The sequence below is a fragment of the Falco peregrinus genome, chromosome 2, assembly GCF_023634155.1.
Source record: "Falco peregrinus isolate bFalPer1 chromosome 2, bFalPer1.pri, whole genome shotgun sequence".
Lineage (NCBI taxonomy): Eukaryota > Metazoa > Chordata > Aves > Falconiformes > Falconidae > Falco > Falco peregrinus.
In genome coordinates, this window is record NC_073722.1 from 125,870,727 (window position 1) to 125,895,414 (window position 24,688).

General features: G+C 64.0%; 2 protein-coding genes across 13 annotated transcripts; one reads left to right on the plus strand and one right to left on the minus strand.

Annotated features, from left to right (window-relative positions):
- The first annotated feature begins 77 nt into the window (after window positions 1-77).
- On the plus strand, window positions 78-16,439 carry LOC101912629 (dynein axonemal intermediate chain 2). 11 transcript variants are annotated; one of them, XM_055796529.1, is made up of 17 exons: window positions 7,191-7,279; window positions 9,340-9,595; window positions 11,098-11,208; window positions 11,327-11,414; window positions 11,499-11,635; window positions 11,788-11,913; window positions 11,990-12,172; window positions 12,265-12,411; window positions 12,513-12,635; window positions 13,070-13,208; window positions 13,276-13,426; window positions 13,512-13,824; window positions 13,922-14,189; window positions 14,384-14,478; window positions 14,560-14,705; window positions 14,794-14,893; window positions 14,966-16,439. In XM_055796529.1, exons 2-17 carry the CDS (start codon window positions 9,437-9,439, stop codon window positions 15,452-15,454), a joined length of 2,775 nt encoding a protein of 924 aa, XP_055652504.1. In that variant the 5' UTR covers window positions 7,191-7,279; window positions 9,340-9,436; the 3' UTR covers window positions 15,455-16,439. The 11 variants fall into 11 exon arrangements, with proteins under 11 accessions (XP_055652511.1, XP_055652510.1, XP_027642769.1 ...); XM_055796528.1 differs by having other exon boundaries at window positions 9,340-9,451; window positions 9,515-9,595; window positions 14,384-14,705; window positions 14,966-16,438; XM_055796527.1 differs by having other exon boundaries at window positions 14,384-14,705; window positions 14,966-16,438.
- A 98-nt stretch (window positions 16,440-16,537) lies between these two features.
- BTBD17 (BTB domain containing 17) lies at window positions 16,538-24,407 on the minus strand. 2 transcript variants are annotated; one of them, XM_055796539.1, is made up of 3 exons: window positions 24,264-24,407; window positions 18,628-18,904; window positions 16,538-18,171 (listed from the first exon to the last, which is right to left on the minus strand). In XM_055796539.1, exons 1-3 carry the CDS (start codon window positions 24,283-24,285, stop codon window positions 17,091-17,093), a joined length of 1,380 nt encoding a protein of 459 aa, XP_055652514.1. In that variant the 5' UTR covers window positions 24,286-24,407; the 3' UTR covers window positions 16,538-17,090. The 2 variants fall into 2 exon arrangements, with proteins under 2 accessions (XP_055652514.1, XP_005237603.2); XM_005237546.4 differs by lacking the exon at window positions 24,264-24,407 and adding an exon at window positions 20,182-20,391 and having other exon boundaries at window positions 16,540-18,171.
- Window positions 24,408-24,688: the final 281 nt, after the last annotated feature.

Consider the following 24,688-nt stretch of genomic DNA (forward strand, 5'->3'; position numbering starts at 1 on the left):
GGCTGCCCTGCATCTGCCGCCGCTTCCCTGCCACCCCGGCACAGGTTGCTCAGCCCATCCCAGCGTGCTGGCTCTGCCAGGCTGGGACTCTTTATGAGTGGCTTTTAAATGGGTTTGAACCCCGTGGCTGCAGCTTGGACTGGTTTTGGTGGTGGCGTGGAGCAGCTGGAGGCATTTCAGGTGTGGCAGTGCTGGGAGCAGGGTGGGATGCAGGTGGGTTTTGGGGTCTGCGGTGCCAAGGGAGGGCTGGTTGGGGCTGGGAGGCAACAGCAGGGCCAAAGGGTGCTGGGAGCCACATGTCGTGCTGCTTTCCCAGCTGTTCTCGCGTCGGTGTGGGTGACACGAGTGAGCAGGAACGGTGCTGTCTCCAGTGCCAGCCTGTGGGCTGCCAGTGGCCCTGGGCAAGGAGCTGGACCCCGCGGGACGCAGGCCTGTGTGGCAGTGGCTGTGTGCCGCAGCCCTGCAGGGCAACTTGTGCCGGCTGTGGGGACATGGTGGCTCCTGCAGGCATGGCACAGCTTGCCCTCCTGGCCCAGGGCTGGCGGTGATGGGAGGGTGGCCCCGCCATGGGGTGGGACAAATGGGGCCACGGCCCAGCCTCCGCGCACCGGGATGGCGCCCAGCCTGGCTTCCACCCCTCCTCAGTCGGGGCGTGGGCTGGAGCCGGCGGCAGAGCACCCCCCCCTCAGGTACGCTTTGCTAATTGCCCCCCCTCATTAGCCAGGCGTTGCCCTCCCAACATGGCGGCAAGGGGCGGTCGTCACGTGATGCCCCGCCGTGCCCTCCCCAACATGGCGGCTGGCGTCACGTGATCCGCGGCGTCGCCAGGCAACGGCGGACGCGGCCTGGCCCGCGGCTCCCCGGAGGCCCGGCCCGGGAGCCGTGCGGGGTGTCCCGCCGCGGCCTTTCGGGGTCCCCTCGGTGCTGGGGGCTGAGGAGGCCCCCGCCACCCCCTGGCAGGGCCACCATGGAGATCATGTACGTGTACACGCGGAAGCGCAGCGAGTTCGGCCGGCCCTGCAGCTTCTCTGACCGGCCGGCCAAGGTGAGCGTGGACATCCCACCCGACCCCAGCATGGCCGGCGCCTTCATCCTGAGGAACCCCGTGGACAGCTCCGTCCAGCACACCAGCGACATGTCGGAGCACGAGGTGAGGGCTGCCGGCCACCCCCAGCCTCCCGGGCACCCACTCTGCAGGGCAGCACCCTACAAAGGGGAAAAAGTGTGTTTTGTGTCTCTTTTTGGCTGAGAGTCCAGCTCTGCTTTCCCCGTGCCCCCCCCCTAAGGTCAACACCGAGCGAGTGGAGGTGGAATCCCGTGGCATCAACCACGTCGAGGGTGGCTGGCCCAAAGACATCAACCCGCAGGAGGTGGAACAAACTATCCGCTTCAGGAAGAGAGTGGAGAGAGATGAGAACTACATCAATGCCATCACACACCTCGGCACCGTAAGGCCCTGTCTGTCCCCCCTGCTCCCGTCCCGCTGCTGGAGCCCCCTGCCCACCCGCTGCCGTTCCCCTGCCTAGGCAGCTCCCCAAGGCGCGGCCTCTGCCTGTGCTTTCCCCACAGCTGATGGAGCACTGCGTCAAGCAGAACAACGCCATCAACATCTACGAGGAGTACTTTGGAGAGGAGGAGATGGCAGAGGTGGAAGACGAGCCCCCCTCCGCAAAAACCATCAATGTCATCAGGTAGCACAACTGGCTGGGCTCACCAGGCTCTCCAAATCCACAGCGAGCTACTGCAATTAAACTGCCTTTGGAGACAAAGGAGGTGGAAAACCCAGTAGCTTTAGGACAGTGCCAGATCAGTTTATGGATGAAGAGACCTGCTGCAGCCCCCTGCTCCATAACTCCGTTTGTTCCTCCCCTCCCTGCCCCCTGCCCTGCCCACGTGCTTTGGAGATAGGTACCATGGTCCAGGGACAGACAGCTCTAAGCATCTTCTAACAGTGCTTTAGACGGGATATTATTTTTCTTTTTTTTTTGGTGCCTCAAAGATTATTTTCAAATGTCAGGGGCTGTTAGGTCATTTCTAGAAGTCAGATCCAGTAACATAATTGGATTCTTAGAAATGTATAACTGGAAAGACTTTATTAAATCGTCAACTCTTTCCCCCCGCCCACCCCCCAAGAGAATCATTTCCTGCACTCAATGCTCAAGGGCTGCAGCTTGTTTTAATTGCGATTCCCACAGTTTCCTTTGGAAGACAGTCATCCCAGGGTGTGACAAAGCTGTTAGCAAACTAATACCCTTCTTTGATGTCCTGTTATCAAAAAGGGATCCAAACATAACCAAGAGGACGGCCACGCATCTCTCTTGGCACCCTGACACATGCAAGAAACTGGCAGTGGCTTATTCCAGCCTGGAGTTCCAGCAAAACATGAAAGACATGAATTTTGACTCGTACATCTGGGACCTTGGTAAGGGGAAGGGAAAACTCACCAGTCAGTAATGCTGCTTCTGCGGAAGCCCTTTGTGTCTTCCAAGAGTGTAATGAAGCCTCACAGCACTCCGGAAGGGGTGAACAGGGGTTCGGTTTCTGCTTTGCCCACAGATCAATGCAGAGAAGGGGAGAAATGGGACCTGAAAGCTGGCTAACAGGTGGAAAAAAACCACTAAAATCCCATTACATGACTTCATGAGCTAGCACGCCTGTGACCACAACAGGCAGCTGAGCCACACTCCTCCTATGTGGTTCCTGTCTTTGTCTGGTTCACTCATGCTTGATTAAGAAAGAGGCAGCACAAGCCCAGGCTGAGAATTGCCCTGTTCTCTCAAAGGCTCTCTCAGACCCCTTGAATTTTGGAGTGAAAAATGCAAAGAAGAGGGGTTGGGGTACCAGGGGTCTGTCCCTGGGCTGGCAGGCAAGGACAGGTCGGCTCCCTTCCCTGGCTAAGGTATGGCATCCCGGTGCCATGGCCACCTCATCCAGCACCGGCGTGGCAGGGAGCCAGGCATGGAGAAGCGGGGTGCGGTATTGGGAGGCTGTTTTAGAGGTGGGGGTGCTCACCCTTCAGACTGTCTTTGCACTTTGCTCTTTACTCATCCCTTCTTGGCAGAAAACTCCAACAAGCCAGAGCTCGTTCTCAAGCCGTCATCCCCTCTTGTGAGCCTGGAATACAACCCCAAAGACTCGCACGTCCTGGTGGGAGGATGCTACAATGGGCAGATGGGTAAGGAAGATAGATTAGGCGTGAGGCCGTGCTGACGAGGGTGCTGACGAGGGCCTGGCTTCATTTTAATTCAGCAACAGCCTGGTTCCAGCACTGCTATGCTCACAAAGAACATAGTATCATTAGTGCTGTATCTGGGATCACCCCGAGCACAGCCTGAAGCCCTGGGGCTTTGCGTGTGGAGAGCAGACATGGGCTCACCTGAGCAGGTACCTGGGGAAGGGAGGATAGAACACAGGCTAGTTTTTAGCAGCGTTGCATATAAGAGCTGCTGTTTGGAATTGACGGGGGCTGGGGGCTGCCTAGACCGTGTTTGGTCCTGCTGGGAGCCCTTTGCAGGCACTTGGGGTAGTGAGGCAGCTGCAGCCACGGCGAGAGCCCGGCAGAGATTGCTGGATCAGACAGCTGAGCAGTGCATGCGCTGTGCTCCCACCTCACCCACGGCCCTGTATCTTTGCATGGCAAAAGCCCAGGAGAGTTGCTGTTGTTTCATGCACTGAATCGTTCTTGTGTTATTGTTTCAAGTGCTTGGAAAAGGGCATCTCTTTGCCAGCTTCATTTATGGCTCTGTTATTTACTTGGCCACACAAGCCCTTTGATTTAATTGCACTCATTTTGATGTTTTCCTTGCCATTTGCAGCAGCAATCAGATCTGACAGGGCATGCATTATGGGGCTGTTACTGCATGCTCCGCAGGTGGTGGAGGGGAGGGATTTCACCCCGTCCTTCGCAGAGCTTCCAGGCACATGGCGCAGGCCCAGCACAGCACGCTCTATCACATCCAGTTGCCTAATTAGAAGCGAGCAAGAGGGAGCACATGCAGCCCAGTGCCACTGCAGCCCAGCTGCCTAACCTTTGTTGAACCATGCCCAGCCCTGCACCGTTGCTTGCCCCCTGCCATGTGTCAGAGGCAGAGAGAGGGAAGGATGGCAGCTGCTGTCCGCAGGGACCTGCCTTGGTTAGCCAGCACCCTTCGGGCACGCAGGAGGGGAGCACAGGCAGGGTCAGGTCACACAGGCTAGTTTTTAGCAGCGTTGCATATAAGAGCTGCTGTTTGGAATTGACGGGGGCTGGGGGCTGCCTAGACCGTGTTTGGTCCTGCTGCAAACCCTTGTGCAGAGCAGGGGGAGCCGGGGGGGGGGCGGGTTTATTGCCTCTGGGGATTGTAGTGCATCTGCCACAGAGAGCTGATTGCTGAAGAAATGCTGTGGCTATTCAGTATGTTACCACTGTCTAGCTTGGTGTTTGCAGAAGGTGCAAATTGCATTACCACTCAAGAGTGGGTATCCCTGCAAGTGATCACAGCAGCAGGCTCCCAGCCCACAGGGCACATGTATGGTTCTTCTGGGGCCGGGAAGTGCAGGGGGAGCAGCCAGAGAGGTTTACTCCCCATTCTGGCTTGGGCTGTGGGGCAGCATCTCCTCGGGAAGTGCGTGGCAAGCAAAGGAGTTGGGCAAGGGAGCATATATTAACAGCTCCTTTTTCCTTCCTAGCTTACTGGGACACCAGGAAGGGGGGGCTGCCCATGGAGGTGTCCACTGTGGAGGTCAGCCACAGGGACCCCGTGTACAGAGCCATCTGGTTGCAGTCCAAAACGGGCACAGAGTGCTTCTCAGCTTCCACCGACGGGCAGGTAAAGACGGGAAGGGGCAGAGAAGGATGCCAGGCACTCACACAGGGACTACACTGGCAGGCACTGGCACCCCAAAAGAACTTCCCCTGCCTGCACTGCCTCTCACCAGCCACTGCAGCAGGAGAACCAGGCCCCCAGGCTGTTGGCGCAGGCTGGCACAGAGCAGCCCCTGCAGTCCCCTCCCTCTGCTTGTCCCCTGCAGGTCCTGTGGTGGGACATCCGTAAGCTGTCCGAGCCCACTGATACAGTGATCTTGGACATCACCCGGAAAGGGCTTCTGGAGAATGCTCTGGGTGCCGTCACGCTGGAGTTCGAGCCCACCATGGTGAGCCTCCCTGCACTCACAGCCAGTACCCTGACCTGGGCAGGAGTGTGAGCCAAGCCGAACCGAGCCGGGCGGGCAGTGCCTGGTCACCCCCACAGGCAGGGTGCCAGGGGCACGGCACAAGTGTCTGATGCCCAGAGTGACCCAGAGCACTGTGCTGCAGCTTGCAGCGTGTTCTCACCCATCTTTAAGAATAAGGAGTTGATGTGCTCCCAGAGTACAGCGTCTCGCTGTCATTTCGGTCTCTAAATGCCCCAGCTCACAGCAGGTCCCAGGGCTCAGTCCCCCCCAGGTGCTGGCTGCAGCAGGCTCCCCTCTGTGTGGACAGCAACGCCCCTTGCTGCCCCACTGTCCCCTGCACCGCAGGGTCCCCAGCATGCTGACGGCTGCTCTCTCCTGCTCCCACCCTCAGCCCACCAAGTTCATGGTGGGCACAGAGCAGGGCATCGTCATCGCCTGCAACCGCAAAGCAAAGACACCCTCTGAAAAAATCACCAGTACCTACAGTGGCCACCATGGACCTGTCTACGCGCTGGCCAGGAACCCTTTCTACCCCAAAGTCTTCCTGACTGTCGGCGACTGGACTGCTCGAATCTGGTCGGAGGAGGCCAAGGAATCGTCAATTATGTCAACCAAGTAGGTGTTGGTGTGGTTTTGCCCTGGGGAAAAAAAAAAAAAAATATTTTTTTTTTTGTGGAAGAGCATGTTCAGGGCAGGTGACCAGCAGGGTCTGGTCTGCTCAGGTCAGGCAGGAGGTGGTAGGATGGTCACCAAGGCAGAGCAGTGCCAGCGGGGCTAAGGGCACTGGAACAGAGGGTGCCCAGGCCTGGCCTATTGGCTGAAGGTGCTGTGCAGGCAACAGCCACAGGGCCAGGGGGATGGAGGCCATGAGCCCATCCCCGCTGTGTTGTGTCTGCTGGCAGGTACCACCTCTCCTACCTGACAGATGGGTGCTGGAGCACTGTGAAGCCAGCCGTCTTCTTCACCACCAGATCGGACGGGACCCTGGACGCCTGGGACTTCCTCTTCAAGCAGAACGACCCCTCCCTCAGCCTGAAGGTTGGGTGCCCAGCAGCTTTGGGTTCCTCACACTGGGAGGGGAGCGGGGCTGCCCCCAGCCAGCCCCAGCAGCAGGGTGCTTGGCAGATCTGCCACCCTGCCCTGCACGGAGCAGCAGAGCCAGGGGATGGAGTCCCATCCTGCCTGCACAGAGCTCAGGATGAGCTCCATCAAGCAGCAGCTGTCTGCTCTGCCCAGAGCTGTGCCTTGGAGCCCAGGTCTTGGAGCCCAAAACTTGGCGCGTAGGCTCCTGGTATTGGCAACCACGTAGATTTGCCTCTGCCACTCATCCTGCCTGACTTCCCCTGCGGGACATCACGTCAGGGCTAAGTGCCACCCCCTGCCTGTCCTACCTGCCCAGGTCTGCGACGAGCCCCTCTCCAGCCTGCGTCTGCAGGACAACGGCTGCATCATTGGCTGTGGCTCGAAGCTGGGCACCGTCAGCCTGCTGGAAATCTCCGGGCTCTGCACCCTCCAGAGGAACGAGAAGACCCTGGCTGCTGCTGTACGTGTGCTCTGAGCCATGAGCCACTGTGCCAGGTCACGCCAAAGTCCTCAGCGCTGCTGGCCCCGTGCACAGCAGCTCTGCCAGCGAGCCCTGTGCTGTCCCCATACAGAGCATGCTGTCCCGTAGGGTCCCCTGCTCAATCTGCACCCCTCATCCCCCACTCTGCCCTAGATGTTTGAGCGGGAGACGAAGCGGGAGAAGATCCTGGAGGCCCGGCACCGGGAAATGCGGCTGAAGGAGCGTGCCAGGTCGGAGGGGCAGGAGGCAGAGGTGGAGGAGAGGCTGGTGGAGAGTCCCCAGCAGGTGCTTGACCGTACCCGCAGGGAGTTCTTTGAGGTCATCGAAGCGGAGCTGCAGAGGAGGGTGCGGACAGAGACCCAACACCTGTGTGGTGAGGTACCGGGGATGGGATGAACCGGCAACAGCAGGAGGGATGCCCTGCCGTGGGGCAGGGGACTGGGGTCAGCCTCTGCCTTTTAGGTTAAAGACCACATGGGAGAGGAGGCGGCTCTGCAGGGGGAGGAGAGCCAGCTGCCCAAGGACAAGGAAGAGGAGGAGGAGGAGAAGGATGCCGCCAAGGTCGGTGCACTCCAGCTTCACATTCCTTTCCCCCCCCTTGCTAGGGCTGCTGCTTCATGGCTCATGTGGGGATGAGGCTGCTCCCTGAGCCAGGCAGAGCTCGGAGGGTCTCTGCCACTGCGGGGTGGCAAGCAGAGGGTCTTGCCCAGCTCCCTGACCCCACCCTGCTCCCTCTGCAGGAACCGTAGCCAAAGCAGGACCAGTGGGTCGTACAGAAACCCTCGCATTGCTCACAGATGCTCACTGGCCCTTTGCCCTCTTGATGTTATTTTCTTCGGGGTGAATAAACAGGAGCTTTCCACGTCATGTTTCCTGTTTTGTCACAGCAGGGTTGAGCGGAGGGTGGGAAAGTCATGTCCTCTCGCTCTTCATCTCCCCTCCTCAGGCCAGGCATGGATCAAAGCTGGCTGCTGACCACAGCAGAGCACCCATGGCAGCAGAGTGTCCCTCAGTGTGTCCCCAGCCTGAGGACCAGGGCAGAACAGGACAGCTGGTGGCAGCAGTGACATCCCAATGCAGCACCCTGTCCCTTCCTAGCTGCAGAGTGATGCTGAGCAAAGCCCTGTGCCCCAGCCCGCTGATATCCCTGTGAGAGCAGCTGGCAGAGCCTGGGCCGGGGTTATCAATGCTGGGTAAACACAGCCTGGCCGGGATCGCTGGGCAGCCCCCCTGCCTGCTTGCCTGGCCATCAATTATTAACAAGCCACCGGCTGTGCTTGCCCCACGGCACAGCTGTCAGCAGAGGCATGGGGCCATCGGGCAGGCGGTGTCCTGTGTACCGGGGGTGAGCCCTCCTGGCTCTGCTCAGGGGATGGGCAGCGGGTGTGAGCTGCTGAAGCCATCCTGCGTGTGCGAGCCGGCTGCGCGGCAGAGCTGCCGGGTGTGCAGCGGCACGGCTGGGTCTGAGTCCTGTCCTGGCAGCACGGACAGGGAGGAGAGGGAGTCCCACCCGCTGCTGTGGGACTGGGGGGACAGGGCCAGCGGTCCCCCCCACCCCGAGCTGAGCCCGGCTCCCAGGCTGGGGAGCGCTGCCCGAGGGGAAGGTTCCTCCCAGCCGTGGGAAGGGAGCAGGCCACCAGACCTGCAGCTCAGCCAAGCGCCTCATTAAGGTCCAGCCCTAACCGTACCAGTGACAAGAGGTGGAAAGGCATTTCCCCAAGCCACGCACTGTTCCTATCTGTCTCACGGCACTCCAACCGTGCCACAGGGATGCGGGTGCAGCCAGGAGAGGGCACAGAGCGTGGCTGAAGCCACTGTGTCACCAGGAGCAAGCCACGCCGCCAGCGCTGCATACGGCTCGACATCTCCAGGGGCTCGGGGCAGAGGAGTGGGATGGGGAGCTGCAGCCTCTGCAGTGCCACCCAGCCCAGGCCAGGGCGGCACCCGTGAGGCCAGGCCCGCAGCTGCCCCGGGAGGGCAGAGGGTCTCAGCCCCCAGCTTGGGGCTCTGCCAGTGCCTGAGAAAGGAAAGAGGGGACAGCCAGGCTGGGCTGGGGGTGCTCTGCTGAGCCTGCCCCTGGGCAGTGGGGACACTTAGAGGACAGAGCACGGTCAGCACACCCCACGCACCCTGCACTGGGACCCTCCACTCATGGGCCTCCCACGGCCCCCGCTCCCCAGCAAGGACCAGCAGCTGGTGGTGACTCTGGGCCGGTGGCAGGTGGCACGCTGTCCCCAAGGGGACCAGAACCGCTACCAAGGACAGTGGGAGCACTGGGATCCAGGGCACCCCACGGTTGCACCCCGCAGGGCTGGGCCATGGCAGGGGTTGGGGGACATGCAGGAGGCAGTGGCTGGCGTGGCTTGCTTGTCTTGCCGCCCCACGGAACAGCCCGTCGCCACCGCGCCTTGACACCGTGGGGCTGGTTTGGCAGCTGCTGTTGGGGGACACTGGGGAGTTCATGTGCACAGGGACATAGCAACAGCCCCCCGCTCCCACTGTGCCACCGTGGGCTCACCCATCCCCGAGCCACGCCAGCAAGGGGCCGGGTGCCAGCAGGAGGGCACGCTGCCCAGCTGCCCCTTTAAGGCTTGTCCCAGCGGTGTTTGCTTTCCTTCCAGGAAAATGAACATCTAATTGCAGCTCCTGGTATAGGGGGGTCCCGGGGGCTGCGTCAACACTGCACCACTGAAGCCTCAGCTGCTGGACCCTGCCGTGATGGTTCGCATACAGGTCCGTGTCCCCCTGTCCCTGTCCCTGTCCCCACCACCCCATGTTCATCCCAAATTCTCACAGGTGGCTCTTCGCATCCGTCCGATGAACACTGCCGAGCTGGCGGAGGGGGCCAGGCCCATCGCCCACCGCGTGGATGAGCAGGTACGGCCGCGGGAGGGGCACCTCTGGGTTCAACGGGCACTGCCTTCCCCCCCATGCCTATCCCACGCACTCAGCAGGGATGGGTACCCCAGTGCAGGATGTGACCCTTGGTGCACTGCATGCCCTGGGACATGCTTGGTGGCACCCAGTGCTGTGTGTGGTGCCCGCATGTGCCAGGCACAGGCCGGGGGAGCACCCTGCAGCCTCGCAGCCACAGCAGGAGACCCTACAATAACAAAGCAATGGGGTGGGAAACTCTGGGGGGTCTGGGTCAGGAGCCCCCCTTCCTGCTGTACTGTGGGACCTCAGTGCTGCCTGTCCCCAATCCTGAGTGGAGGGGGTGCATGCCAGGGCAGGGGGAGTTGGAAGTCGGGCAGCAGGGAGGGAACAGCTTGCCTTACAGGAAAGGTCAAAATCTGCATTGCAATGGGAGACAGCAGGGATGCTGGAAGCAGGGGACCTTGCAAGGGGCCGTTCCACGCAGGGACAGGGACACACAGGGTCTCCATGGGGTGTCAGCATCCCCAGCCACCTCACAGTGCTGGGGCAGCGGGCACCTTGGTGTGCCACTCTCACAGAGGCGCCTTTGTGCTGCCGTGCCCAGGTGGGTGCAGTGGGGCAGCCGGCCTGGCAGGTCCCCTGGCATCGCACACAGAGCTGGCTTTGAGCCCCAGCCTGGAGACAATGGGACGATTCAGGAGCACAAAGGGCTCTGCACCACCACCAGCAGCACCGGCACCTCCCACAGATGTCAACCCCAGCAACTGGGTGTGTGTGTGTGTGTGTGTGTGCACACACGGGGTCCCACGAGGGCTCAGACCCACTGAGGGGAGAACACATCCCAGTACCCCCCCCATGCCAGGATGCCCCCCTTGGCTCTGACCCCACTGGCTTTGCTGTGGGTGATGTGGGGTACCCAGACAGGAGCACGGGGGAAAGATGCAGCTCCTGGCAAATCATTCCCCCATGGGACACCTGGGCAATGCCCAGGCAGGGTGCTCGGTCCCCACCAGCTCCTGGGGCTGGCAGCAGTGAGCGATTGCATTACCCAGCACCAGGGTGTTGACCCCTGGGCTCTGAAACCCCAGTCCCATTCGGGTCCCTCCAGGGCTCTGGGAACCCAGTCACCGGTGGGGTGATGTGCTCTCCCGTGGGACCCCTCGCCCACCGACTGGGATGGAGCTGCTCGGGATGGAGCTGCTCAGCAGACATGGGCGGTCCCCTTTGCCGGGACACGCTGGTGTCAGGGCTGGGGAGAGCATCCTGGTGTGTGCAGGCCCTGGGGGATCTGTGCTCACAGTGCACCAGCCCATGGGGCTCCCAGCACCCTCATTACATCTCAGGGCCCAACCAGGTGCTAATTAACACTGTTAATAGCAGTGTAATGCCCAGTGTGTGCTGTGCCTCCACAGGAGGCTGGAGGTGACCCCAGAGTAGAGGGGTGGTGGGTGCCCCAGGCTGGTGCGTGCCCCCCAGCCAGCCCCGCTCAAGTCCCCCAACAGGTTGTGGTGCTGCAAGACCCCATGGAAGACCCCGATGACATCCTGCGAGCCAGCCGCTCCCGGGAGAAATCCTACATCTTCGATGTGGCCTTTGACTCCACGGCCACCCAGGTGGGTCCCTTGGGGCATGGGAGGATGTGGGGCTGGGGGAGGCAGGCTGGGCACCCAGGGAAGCAGTTGGAGATGGGGGGCAGCAGGATGCACCCTCATCCCTCTCACCCTCCCACAGGAGACCGTGTACCATGCCACCACCCGGAGCCTCATCATGGTTGTCGTCTCTGGCTATAATGCCACTGTGTTCACCTACGGCCCCACTGGTGAGGGGTGCAGGGTTGGGGAGCAGGCCAGCCCCTTGGCCATGGGGGTCCTGGCCCCAGCTGAGCCCGCCTCCTCTCCTCCAGGCTGCGGGAAAACCTACACCATGCTGGGCACTGATGGCGAGCCTGGCATCTGCGCCCGCACCCTGGGTGACCTCTTCCAGGCCATCCAGGACGCCAGCGGTGATGTGGAGTACGAGGTCTCCATGTCCTACCTCGAGGTGTGGCAGGGGCACACAGGGACATCTCCTTCCCTGGGGAGGGCAGGGGACAAGTGGCACATGGTCCCAGCCTTTGTGCCCAATGTGGGATGCTGTGTCCCCACGGGTCCCCACGCTGTCAGGGATGTGCCGAGCTCCTTCCCCCTGCCCAGATCTACAATGAGATGATCCGGGACCTGATGAACCCATCGCTGGGCTGCCTGCAGCTGCGGGAGGATGCTGGCGGCACCGTCCGGGTGGCTGGCATCACCGAGGTCTCTGCCACCAATGCTGACGAGGTGAGCAAGCAGGCACTTAGGGGGCACGGTGGGGTCCAGTGAGCCCCCCCTGCCCAGTGCTGCCTGTCTGCCCCAGGTCATGCAGCTGCTGGCACAGGGGAACAGGCAGCGGACGCAGGAGCCCACGGCCGCCAACCGCACCTCATCACGCTCCCATGCGGTGCTGCAGGTCACTGTGCGCCGGTGGCGTCGGGGCAGGGGGCTGCGCCACGGCCGCCTCTTCCTGATCGACCTGGCAGGCTCCGAGCGGGCGGCACAGGTACGGCACCCACCTGGGGGGCTGCAGGGCTGGGGAGACCTCCAGCCCTTCTTTTGCCAGGTTTTCCCCCTCTGCCTTCCCCTCCTGCCCAGACACAGAACCACGGGCAGAGGATGAAGGAAGGAGCCCACATCAACCGCTCACTGCTGGCCCTGGGCAACTGCATCAAGGCCCTGAGCCACCGGACGAGCACCAGATACATCAACTACCGTGACAGCAAGCTGACCCGCCTGCTCAAGGTGCGGCCGGGGGTCCCAGCTCCCCACAGCAGGGTTCGAGCTGGGAGGGAGCCCAGGCTGTCCCTGTCCCGGACCCTCTCAGCCATGCTCTCTGTGGCCAGGACTCTCTGGGGGGCAACAGCCACACAGTAATGATCGCCCACATCAGCCCAGCCAGCACCGCCTTTGAGGAGTCCCGCAGCACCCTCGCCTACGCCCAACGTGCCAAGAGCATCCGCAGCACGGTAGGGCAGGCACAGGCACCCTCCTCCCCTGGGAGCCAGCCCTCCGCTGGCCCCCTCTCCAAGCAGCCTTGGCCTTGCTGCCCCATGACGGGGAGGGTTGAGGAGTTCATCCCTGTGCTGCTCCACAGGTGCCCAGAGTGGGGGAACAGCTCAGGGCACGGCTCTGCTGACTGTGAGATGCTCAGGACTTGCCCCATAGCCATGCGCTGCTTGGGGACCCTATGGGGACATAGCCACGCTCTGCCTGGGGACCTTGCTTGGGGGTCCTGGTCTGGGATGTACTTGGGGACCTGCTCCACCAGCTCTGTCCTGCTTGGGGACCCTCTTTGAGGATCTTTGGGGAGCTGCTCCATCAGCCATGCCCTGCTTAGGGGATCCTGTTTGGGGCTGGGCTGTGCCAGGGCCATGGGACATTCACATTTGCCCCTTCCCAGGTGAGGCACAACCTACCTGGCGTCTCGTACAGCGTCATGGCTGACCTGCACAGGGGGATCCAGTGCCTCAAGGGCCAGGGAGATGCCAAGCCGGGGCAGCCAGGGCAGGGCAAGCACCAGGATATCCCCTACATCCAGGGTATGGCACAGCCCCCCACCCTCCCCCAGCCACCCAGGGCTCGGTGGTGATGCCCTCGTGCCTCCAGCCCAGGTTCGGCTGTGTGGTGACCGCCCCAAGTTGGGCTGTGTGCGAGAAGATCTGCTTGGGACCTGCCGGGATCAGGCAGCCCTGCGTGACCTCCTCCTCCGGCTGGAGGGCACCACGCTGCGTGCCCAGCACCTCCTCACCCTCGCCGGGTACCTAAGTGCGAAGCCCCCCTGGGGTTGGGGTCCACCACTGAGCCGGGCTAGGGGTGAGACCACCTCCTCCTCTCCACACCAGGACACGGCAGGACCAGCAGTGGAGCAAGGAGGAGCAGGGGGAGCTGAACGGCCCCGGTGACAGCGAGGGGGACTCAGACGCAGGGGATGAGCAATTGGATGTGCCAGAGCCACCCAGCGTGGCTGTTGCCCACAAAAGCATAGCGACTCTGCTGGAGGAACAGGGCGGGCTCCAGAAGCCGGAGGTTTGGGACCCCTGTCCCCACCGCCAGCAGCTGAAACCCCATCCCCAGAAATCTGAGTTTTACAAGTCTCAGCCCAGCAGCGTGGGTCCCCCAGCAGCCCTGGGGGTTCATGGATGCTCGTGGGCTGAGGTATGGGTCAGGGTTAAGGGGCTCTGGCAGAGATGCTGATGCCACGGCAGGGATGCTGGCTGTGGGTAGGGACGGTGACCCCACTTTATGCCCGCAGGCAGAGCTGGTGCAGCACTTCTGGCAGAGGCAGCAGGGCACACAGAGGCTGGAGGAGGCCCTGCGGCACCAGCGCAGCTGGGAGGAGCAGCGGGAGGTGCTGGCCCTGCTGTGCCGCCTGCACCAGCTGGAGCTGGAGCTGACAGAGTCACGTTCCCACACCCTGCTCAAGGGTGGCCTCCGGCACCTGCCAGCCACCACCATGCGACACTTCGACTGGCACCAGGCCCTCTGCGCCTGCATCATCCAGCAGCAGCAACTCATCACCGGTGTGTCCCGTGACTTCTGCCATGACAAAGGGGACTCTTGCATGTGGTCACGCTAGGAGTCCTGCAGTGTCAGAGGTTATTGCAATGGGACGTGTCACAATGCAAAGTCCTCCCAGTGTCGTGACACAGCCACAACACTGCCACCTGAGCCCGGCATGGTGTTGATGCCCACCACCCTGCCCTCTCGCTAACAGACCACCGGCTGCCGGTGCCGCAGTCACTGGAGGAGCTGTATGAGACCTACCTGCGGGAGCTGGCAGAGGGCCCTGGGGAGACTGGCACCCTCAAGGTAGGGCAGGACACCCCCACCCTTCCAGCCCATGCAGGGCCCTCACCCCCTGTCCCTGCCCAGGGCACGTCGCTGCCCAAGATCCCACAGGTGGCCGGCACGGAGAGCCTGCCAGCCTCGGACTGGGACAGCGTGTGGGCACAGAGCTGTGAGCACCCCGCACCACCACAGCAGGGGCCCCGCTGTGACACCCTCCCACCCCTGCGCCCCACAGGGGACAGGTACAGGTGGGCATCCCCCGCTCCCCATGTGCATGGGGCTGCATGTGCCCCACAGCCTGGTGGCAGAGGGTCAGGGGTGTCTCCTCTCCAGCAGCATTCCAACCCCCATGGTCAAGAAGACCCCGCAGGCACAGCACCTGGGGAGCACAGCAGTGCCTGCCCCAACTTCCAGACGGGGAACGGTGCTCCAGGAGGTGAGCGCAGCCATGCCTATGGCATCAAAGCTCTAAGGTGGGGACACTTATGGGTGCTGTGTGTCCCGGCAGCACACGCCACGGGCCAGCCTGGCCAGCCTGAGGACCCGGCACGACTCCTTCCCGGGTAGCAGGACCGGTGTGGTGGCAATGCGCAGGGGCGAGCCAAGCGGCCAGCGGGGCTGCGTGGGTGGCCATGCCCCACTGACAGTGCCACCATGCCACAGAGTGCCCAGAGATGTCAAGCAGCATCAGGAGCATCGCGGCCAAGGCTACCCAGCACTGGGCCCACATCCTGGAGAGCGCCCACTCAGGATGGCCACCCGAGCAGGGTGGCCGCGGGCTGTGGCACACCAGCAGCGAGGACAGCCTGGTGGGGACAGCCACCCGCTCCCTGGGAGCCTGGGTGTGGGTGTGCAAGAAGGGTGGCAGGGAGCCAGGGAAGAGGGAGGAATTGATGGATGCCAAAAGGACATCAAAGCGGTCACTGTCCTTCGAGGTCACCAGCCACAATGTAGGTGCAGGTATGGAGGGGCCGTGCCCCCGGCAAGGCGGCGCTGACTCGAGCCAGGAGGCAGTGGGGCTCCACGAGAGCGAAGCCAGCAGCAATGCCATGCCCTGAGGAGGAGGGCAGGGTGGGAAGGCCACCCCCAGCTCCCCTTGGCACCCCTTTGCCTGCCATCGGGGTGTCAGCACCCTATGGCACGCGCCCCCCCTGCACAGTGCGGGCCCTCCCCAAAGCAACGTGCCCGTGGACCCTCTCTCCGACAGCCAGCAGCCCCCAGGGGCTCCCTGCCACCATCCCCCATGCTGCAGGCAGGGGCACAGGCACCCAGCACCCAGGGAGCCCCCAAAGCACTGCCCAGAGCAAAGCCCCCCACAGGCAGCTGCCAGGTGAGCCCCTGGCTGGGAACAGGGTGTGGGGGGCCATCACCCCACTCTGGCCTCAGCCCAGCACCTGGGGCTGCTGCTGAAGTGCCCCTTCTACAAGTGCTGGGGTCCCACCGCTGCCGCTCCAGCTCCCCACCACCCCCAGGAAGGGCCAGCGCCCGCAGCTCGGCTGCATCACCAGGAACAGTGCCAGGGCCTCCAGCAAGGGCAGATGGAGTCACCGGCACTGAGCGCCCTGCCAGAGAGGGGCTGGACCCCGTGCCAAGTCAGCGGGCTGAGCACCAATCCTGCCAGCCCAAGCACGGTGCCGCATACCCCGTGCCAAGGGCTGCCCACGGCACCCTGTGCCCATGCAGCCCCCCAGCGCCAACCCTGCTGGGGGCGAGAGGCAGGGAGCCAGCTCCCCCCATGCCAAACCCACCTGAAGGCAGGGACCCAGGATGCAGAGAGGGACACAGCCACGCTGGGCGGTGACCCCAGCCGGAGCCACGCAGCTGCTCTGGGAAGGGCCCCTGTGGGTGCTGAGCACCCCGGGGATGCAGCCATCCACCCAGCATCGCCAGGTACCGATGGGGCTAACCTGAGTGCAGGGTGTCTGGACACACATTTGTCCTTCCAAGGGTTTACATTAAAAGGACAGAAACACGCTGAGCCGGGGAGTGGTGTGATTGCTGTGCACAGCCCAGCGCGCCCCTGCCCATCCCCAGGGCAGTGAACCCCCCAAAACCACCCCTGCATGCCCCATGCTCATTTTCTGCTTTTATTAGGAAGGGGGTGAGGGTGCTCGGGCAGGGATGGGCCAACTGTCAGCCGTGAGTGGGGACAGTGCCCCAAGCATCCTCTGTTGGGGACGCAGCCAGATCCCGCCCCTGCCGAGCCCCAGGGTGCTGCTGCTGGGGTAACCAGCACCACGACCTCGCCGCCTGGCACACAGGGGGACCCCCGTGCTGCAGGGGTGGCATCACAGGATGGATGGGCTTGTCCCTTTCCCCATCCTCTTGCCCACTGGGGTATGTGAGCCCAGGGTGTGCTTGCAGCCATGGGCTGCACGTTTCGCCTCTTGCACCACCCACACAGGGCTGGGGGATTCCCAGCGTCCCCCACCCCCAGCTCGCCGCAGGCACCCAGGGACGGCGATGGGGACGGCACGTGGCAGGGGGACAGTTGGGAAGGGGTGGGCAGTGGGCAGCTCAGCCCTGGGGCCCCCCGGCATGGGGACCTCCATCTACCTACGAGCAGGAGGACCAAGCGTGAGCCCCCCTGCGGGGCTGGGGCCAGTCCAGTGACGGGGCCCAGCTCTGCCTCTTTACTTCTTCACCTTGATGAGGGAGTGGTAGACGGGTTTGATGATGATGTGGAGGTGCAGGGAGTTGTCGATGAGGTACTCAGAGGTGCGCTTCTGCAGGTCGGCGTGGGCGAGGAAGTCAGCCACCTCATCTGAGCTCTGGTGGAAGCTGTAGGCGTGCTTCACCAGGACACGGCCCTGCTGCCGCACACCCACCAGCACCGTCTTCTGGAAGCTGACGCCAGCAAAGTCAGGGCTGCTCATGGCCGGGGTGATGACAAGCCGGGGGCGACCATCCTCGATGCGCACTGGCTGGACGGCACCCGAGACTGAGTCCGAGTAGACGGGGCGCAGGCTGACGGGCAGCCAGCGTGGTGAGAAGAGGACATTCCAGGTCACCCGTTTGCCGGCGTCGTGGCTGCTGGGACCCAGCTGGGTCTGGAAGCTGGTGCTGCGGTCATCCCGTGCCGGGTTGTTGATGACCCACTGGGAGCCCCAGCTGGGCGCGAGGTAGTTGCGGGGTAGGAACATGCTGCAGTTGACATCAAAATACTTGGCGAAATGGAGTGGGGAGGCAGCGTGGAACTGGAAAGCCTGGAAAAGCAGGTCCTGCACCGCACTGTAGTGCCGTGCCAGCACCGTGGACTGCGCCTGCAGCCGGAAGAGCTGGCTGGGGGCTATCATGGGGTAGCGGATGGCACGCAGCACCTGTTCGGCCACAAGACCCTCAGGCTGCCGACGGCTCAGCCAGCTCTCCACGGCGGTGTAGAGCTCCAGCTCGCTGTGCAGCACCAAGTCGGAGCGCTCCAGCAGCAGCAGCAGCAGCTCCACACTCACCGAGCCCCACTCGGCACTGCCCAGCACGGCCGAGAGGTTCCAGGCCAGGAACTGGAGGCAGCTCTCCTGCAGCGCCGCATCCCCGATGTGCACGGCGTAGTGGTACCAGCCCACCACATGGCCCTGGCTTGACTCACTGGCCAGGTGGGTCTTCATGTAGTCAGCCACGCCGCGCTGCAGCCCCCACACCCGGTACTTGCTGGCCAGCTGGTGCATGGGGATGGCTTGGTGCAGCAGGATGGAGACTCCCCCGCAGTACAGGTACCTGGGGCGGAGTGCAGGGTTGTGATGTTGGTTGTCCCCCAATCCCCTTCTCAGCTCTGCCGCAGGCTCTGGCAGCGCAGTCCCCAAGGGACCATCCACCCTCTGGGGCTGCATCACTCCGTGTGCCCCCAGCCTCTGAGGTCCCCAGGGGAGCATCCTCCCTCCTTGGCCACATCCCTCCAGGCATCCCATCCTGTGGAGTCCCCAGGGAAGGATCATCCTCCTTCTTCAGTCACATCCCTCCAGGTATCCCCATCCTGTGGAGTCCCCAGGAGAGCATCCTCCCTCCTTGGCTGCATCCCTCCCGTGTCCATCCCATGGGGTCCCTGTGGTCCATAAGGGAACAGCTCCTCTCCTTGGCTGCATCCCTTTGGGCATCCCCATCCCGTGGGGTTCCCATGGTCCCCAGGGGACCTGCATCCCTCCTGATGTCCCCCACCATGGGGTTCCCATGTACCTGATAAACTTCTCAAAGAGCACAGCAGTCTCAGGCGGCTCATGCAGGGTGACAATGCTCTGGTTGTGCAGGAGGCTCTCAAAGACCTCGCTCTGGAGGCTGAGCAGCAGCTGGTGGGTGTGGAACACCTTGGCCTCATCGGAGGCAGCCGTGCGCACCCGCAACACTGAGTCGCTGCCATTGCCGTTCTGCAGCAGCTCCTGCAGCCGCTGCAGCAGCGTCAGTGAGTGGTTGATGGTGGCTGCTGTGGCATCGCTGCTAAGGTCAGCTTTCTGGGCTGTGGGGAGATGGGACCATCCCAGTGTGGCACCCCAGGAACCAGGCACGGCAGAGTGGGGACCGGGTGTGGGGCGATGTGTGGTTAACGGGAGGCTGGGGAAGCCTGGCTCTGTGCATCCCCCCTCTGCTCCCCCCAGTGCCAAAGGGCTGGCTGGTGCCAAGGGGGTGTGGGGAGGACGAGGGGACATGGGGACGTTTGTGTCCTTGGGAGCCAGAAAACTGCTGTTCTGCAGCAGAAGGGGTGAGACCACCATGTCCTAGGCTGGGACGTGCTGGGAAATGGCCCTGTACTGGGCAGCGCTGGCTCACAGCCCAGTCTGCCAGTCCCAGTCCTGTCCCCACTGCAGGCAGAGTGAGCCCTGGACATTGCCCCCAAGCCCCTGTATCCCCGAACGACACTCAGAGCACGTGAGAGCCCATGGGTGTGGGGAGCCAGGAGCGCTCTGCCCCCTCATCCAGGGATGTGATCCCTGTGGTCGGAGCAGCCCGGGACACTGGCTGCTCCAGCACTGCTGCAGGTCCGCTGCCCAGCAGGCAGCTGCCATGCCGTGCCCGCGCCCGGTGCGATCCCTGCCTCACCGACACCGCGAACGGCTCCTCCTGCCCAGCCAAGTTTTGCTCCCCTCGATCAGCTGCATGTGCCAGAAGCCCAGCCTGCCCCCGGCATGGGCACACACCGGGGGTGACCGTCCCCCTTGCCTGTGTCCCTGCAGTGCTGGGCTCCCAGCAGGGGCTGGAGAGGGACCTGGGAATATGAGGGGGCTCTCCGTGCTCCTGCAGGCATGGGGAGCCTTCCTCCCTCTCCTCCACTCCCACCCCATCCCCGGAGCATCCTTCCTCCAGGGTGAATGTGGCCTCATCCCTCTCAAATCTCATCTTGCCAGCTGGCGAGCCGACGGATTACCCTTCCCCACACCAGCGTAAGCCCGGCTGAGCAGGGAAGGGGAAGGGGGTCAGGAGCCCTTTGCCCCACGGTGCTGGACATCAGTGCCGAGGGCAGCAAGGCTTCCCCAGGCAGCAGCAAGCGCGGCCTGGCTCTCACCACCGGCACCTCCCGGGCACCGTGGGGCACAGCCGTGCAGCAGGGCACAGCCAGCAGCCACATCCATCCCTCCCCAGGCACCGCGACGGCTGCTGGAAAGCCGTGCTCAGCCTGCCACGGGCATCACCGGACACCCACACCGCAGCCCAGCACCACCCCGGCACCCAGCCAGGGCAGCGGGACCCACGGCATGGGGGTCCCTCCATGCCTCCCACCACCACAGCCACCCTTACCGGCTTGCACGGTGAGGAGGAGGAGGAGGAGGAAGGCAGTGGCGCAGCCCCAGCGCTGGGCGGGCCAGGCCCCCGCCAGCCTGGCCATGGCCTCGCAAGCGCATCTGCCGGGTCTCAGCGCGGGCGCACAGTGCCCGCCTGGCGCTTATGTAGGCCAGAGCCCTCCCAGCCCACGCCGCCACATCGATTGGTGGAAACTGGGACCGGCTGTTACCAAGGGAACCGCTTCCAGCCCCCGTCCATCCCACCCTGACCCTGGACCCCAGCCCTGCACCCTAGGGTGGTGTGACAGGGTGCCCCGGTGAGCCCCGGCACGCCATGGGGGCATCTCCATCTGCCGCCTGCTCCCGCTGCCGCCGGGCACCGCTGTGCCGTGCCGCGGCCGTACGCCTGCTGGAGCCCCATGCATGGCCGCAGCCCTTTGTGTCACCAGGCTGCCAGGATGCAGCAGCGGGGTCTTTGCATTCAGGGCACAGCTCGATGTGGCCTCCCCACTCCCCCCAGCTCATGGGTATTCATGCCGGCAGCAGCCCATCACCATGGCATCCAGGCTGCCGGCAGGAACTGCCTGCCCTTTTCCCAGCCTTTGCAGCCAAGAGGCTGCCTGCCGGCCTCCGCTGGCACCTCGCCTGCCCCAGCGCCTCTTAAGGGGCTTCACAATGGGGCCGAGGTGGTGTTTGCCCCCGCGGCAGCCCCGCTGAGATGCAGGTCAGGCATGGGGCTGGGAGTGGTGCTGGGTGCCCCCAGCCTGCTGCAGGAGGTGGCACCCCTCTGTGCGGGAGCACTGGCTGGCACAGCCCAAGCGAGGGGAGTGAGGAGTGTCTGCACCCCACTTTTGGCCGTGGCCCCAGCAGCATCAGCGGGTGGGGAGCCAGGACTGGAGACCCCCAGACAGGACACAACCAGGGGGACAGGCCCCACAGAGGCAACCCAGCTCACACAGCAGCCCCTCACCCACCCCCACCACCGGTGCTCCCCTTGAAGGCAGCGGGGGGCTGCTGTGCCGGGCAGGAGACCCCTGCCCTGTGGCTTGGTGCTCCTTGGGCAGGATCTGCCAGCACAGCGCTCAGCCCCAAGACAGCTGCACAAGGTCGCCTCAGGGCGCAGCAGGACCCCACGTGTCATGGGGGGCAGCACTTGGCCCCCCACTCCTGGGGACACCACCTGGGTGGTCCTGTGACCTTCAGTGTGTAGCAGTGCCAGAGCCGCACAGGGGGACATTAACCATTCCCAGTTATCGAGTATCTATCCAGGCGGATGAGATTAGCGCTGGTATTGCAGCTTTGTGGTCAGCTGCCGAGCAAGGTGACAGCACAATGTGGCTGATGCCCACTCGCACCCCGCTCCTTCCCCAGGACCCACGGGGGGAAGCTGTGCCACGGCCGGCGCTGCCAGCACCAGCACCCTGCAGCAGGAAGGATGCTGTGTCGTGCCAAGCAGGGCAAAGGCAGCCATTGGTGCATGCGGTGGGGTAGGATGGTGGTGGCCAGGGCCCTGTGCCAGGCAGGGGGGCTCCAGCTGAGTGGGGGCTGCTCAGCCCATCTGTCCCTTTGCATCAGCTCACCTGGCCCTGGCACGGTGCTGCCACCGTGGCCAGGAGTGCTTTTGTGCCAGCAAGGGCTTCTGAGGACAGGTTTGCATTGGGCTCACGTGGGAGCAGAGACAGGGACACGGGGACAAGGAGCCCCATCCCCAAGCCCACACCCCCATGGCCCAGGAGGGCGAGCAAGGGGCCCAGGCTTAGACAGGGTCTCCAGATGTTGAGCGTGGGCAGATGTGGCCACAGCTCCCAGAGGGCTAAGGATCACCCATCTGGCCCTGACCTGTGGGCAGAGGAGCTGGGGGACAAGCCACCCAGCCATCGCTGTGCCACGCTCCGGGGCTCCCCAGCCCCTCACAGGTACAGGCAGGCGGGCAGGCAGGCAATGCCATGCCCAGCGTGGGGCCAGGGCTCAAGCCCTGCGGCCCCTTGGGTCAGGGGAGCACCAGGAGCATGGCGCAGGCAGAGCACACAGCCCAGGCAGTGCGGAGAGGCATGGGCCAGCCGGGGGACGAGGGGCCCCGGCCATGGCACAGCCATTTCATGGCTCAGCGAGTCCACCAGTGCCTCATTTAACCACCTGCCTGCACAACAACAGCCTGCCGGGATCCTGCGCCCGGTGAGCTGCCGGCACAGTGCCAGCCCAGGCTGTGCCCTACAGCCCAGGGACCCTCGTGTCCCCCACAGGGACATCAGCTGGCCACAGGGCAGGGTGGCACGGGCTGTAGGATGTAGGGGGTCACAGGGGACCAGGGGGCCAGTGCTGGGGGTCACCAGGGGACAGGGCATCCATCCCCTAGCCCTTGACGAGATGAGAGGGCAGCTGTGCTGGCCCCGGTAGCTGCAGCTGAGGTGGCGGAGGGCTGGCTCGCCATAGTGACCCGTGCCAGGCCCCTGCCAGCCCCAGGGCTGGGCGAGAGCATCACTCCGGCGGGCTGGGGGCACCAGGGGGGTGGGAGTCAGGGGGCTAGGTGGCTGCAGGGACAGGCAGGGAACATCAGCCTTCCCACCCTTCCCTGTGCTCTTGGGGAAACTGAGGCATGGACAGGTTTTCCCTCCAGCCTGGGCCAGCAGCATGCCACCTGCACGCCGGGGCTGTGTCAGTGGTCACCCTGGCACACACAGAGCAGAGCCCTGCCTGGACAGGCACACAGATGCACACTCACGTGCACACTCACTCGTGCACACACACAGACCCACTCCCCCGAGACCCCAGAGGTGGCCACAGACCGTGGCTGCCAGCTTGCAGAGCCTGTGCCAGCCCCTCACCAGGCTTGGGCAGCCCTGCCTGCCCGCCCCCACCTCTGCCTGCCCCCAGCCTCCCTTAGGGTGTGTGGCGAACCCCGACACTGGGGCTCCAGCACCCAAAGGAGGGGAGCTGGGGATCCAGGCACAGGCACGATGCCCCCCAGCCTGACAACAAAAGCCTTTGGATATAATGGAGGGCCCAAGCTGTCCCCAAGTACCCAGACCACCATCCCTATTGCTCTGGGGTGGGGACAAGCTCTGTCACGGGTTGCTCAGGGCTGGCACAGCCTTGCCATCATCCCTGGTGATGGGTGACCCCATCCCAGCGCCCTGCGGGAGCACTGAGGCCCAGGGACGTCCTTCTGCCCCGCCAGCCCAGCCGCAGCTCTGCCCACTCCACTCTCCCTCCGCCCCACTTCCTTTGCGCCCGGGAGGCTGTGATGCTGCAGGTGCTGGAGAGGACACGGCCACCGACTGCAACACGGCCATCGGCCATCGGAGGGGTCACAGCCACCGGAGGGGACACGGGCATCTGTGGCTCTCTGGACCCGGGGGAGGTGGCACCGCACGCCAGGCAGGTGGCAGGGGGGCCACCGAGGTGAGAGCTCATCTCGCGCAGGGGGTGGGGAGTGGGACCTCGGTCAGGGCGGGCAACCGCACCCAGACGCCCCCAAACGGGATCAGGGCTGGGAAAGGGTTAACGCGCTCCCACCGCAGCTGCAGCCGGTCGATGCCCCAGTTCCCGGCGGGACATGAAGGGACTGGACTTGCCCCTGCTGATTAGCTAGATCTAATTTGCAGTTAATTGGCAACCTCCAGTGCATCTCCCTCCCCCCGCCCCCCTCCCCCCCCGCTCCCACCCACTCGGGGCTCAGGATCCGTCCTTCCATCCCGGCCGGGCGCAGCGCCCAAAGCCCCCCGGGCTCCCAGGGTCAGGGCGGTGGGACCCCCCAGCGCGAGCGCTGCTGCGGGGGCAGATCCATCGCCGAGGCGCCCGGAACAGAAGCACCGGCTGCGGGAGATGAGCCCCCCCGGGTCGTTGAGTCGTCGAGGCTCTGCGATATCTGGGACGGGGGCAGTTTGGGGATCCCTGTGGGGACAGGGTTGGATCGGGGCCGGAGCGGTGCCCAGTAACGGGCTGAGGACGCCCCTGCACCAGGCACCCTGCCCCGGGCTCAGCACCCCCTCTACACCCCTCACCCTCCCCAGGCACTAGGACCCGGGGGTCGCGGTCCCCCTTGGGAGATGCTAATTTTTTTTGCGGGGAGGGGGCTTCTGACCAATCAGAACGCACCTCTCGGGCTTGGCCTTCCCATTCCTGGAGCGCGCCTCTCTTATTGGGTGAGATCTGATTCCTTCTAGCCAATAGAAACAGAGAGCTCCGGAGCGGAGTGGTGCCGCCCGCGTTTATGAATGGTCGGGCGCAGCGTGGGCCCGATCCGCGTACGGGCAGGGGTACGGGCAGGGGTACCGGCAGCGCCGCTGCCAGACTCCTCCAGCCTCGCTGCCTCATGCCAGCCAGCCTGAGGAGGAGCTGGCAAAGGACCTGTCTGGCAGCCTGGAGATAGTCACCCCGCCCTGGCGCCGCAGGGACCCGCCTCCAGCACCTCTGGGTCCTCCCCGGCACCGCTGGGTCCCGGCGGGTGGCACCCAGGCCGGGCTGGGAGCCGGGGCCTCGCCCCCCGGGCAGCCACCCAAGAACAGGGTGTTTTAATCCAG

Excerpts from the sequence above, each read along its gene's own strand:
- LOC101912629 (XM_055796527.1), top strand. The coding sequence starts at position 9,437 with ATGGTTCGCATACAGGTCCGTGTCCCCCTGTCCCTGTCCCTGTCCCCA. Across the intron at positions 11,636-11,787 it reads TCTCCATGTCCTACCTCGAG|ATCTACAATGAGATGATCCG; the intron begins GTGTGGCAGGGG and ends CCCCCTGCCCAG. Across the intron at positions 12,412-12,512 it reads AGCTGACCCGCCTGCTCAAG|GACTCTCTGGGGGGCAACAG; the intron begins GTGCGGCCGGGG and ends CTCTGTGGCCAG.
- BTBD17 (XM_005237546.4), bottom strand. The coding sequence starts at position 20,269 with ATGGCCAGGCTGGCGGGGGCCTGGCCCGCCCAGCGCTGGGGCTGCGCC. Across the intron at positions 18,905-20,181 it reads CCTCCTCACCGTGCAAGCCG|CCCAGAAAGCTGACCTTAGC; the intron begins GTAAGGGTGGCT and ends ATCTCCCCACAG. Across the intron at positions 18,172-18,627 it reads CTCTTTGAGAAGTTTATCAG|GTACCTGTACTGCGGGGGAG; the intron begins GTACATGGGAAC and ends ACTCCGCCCCAG.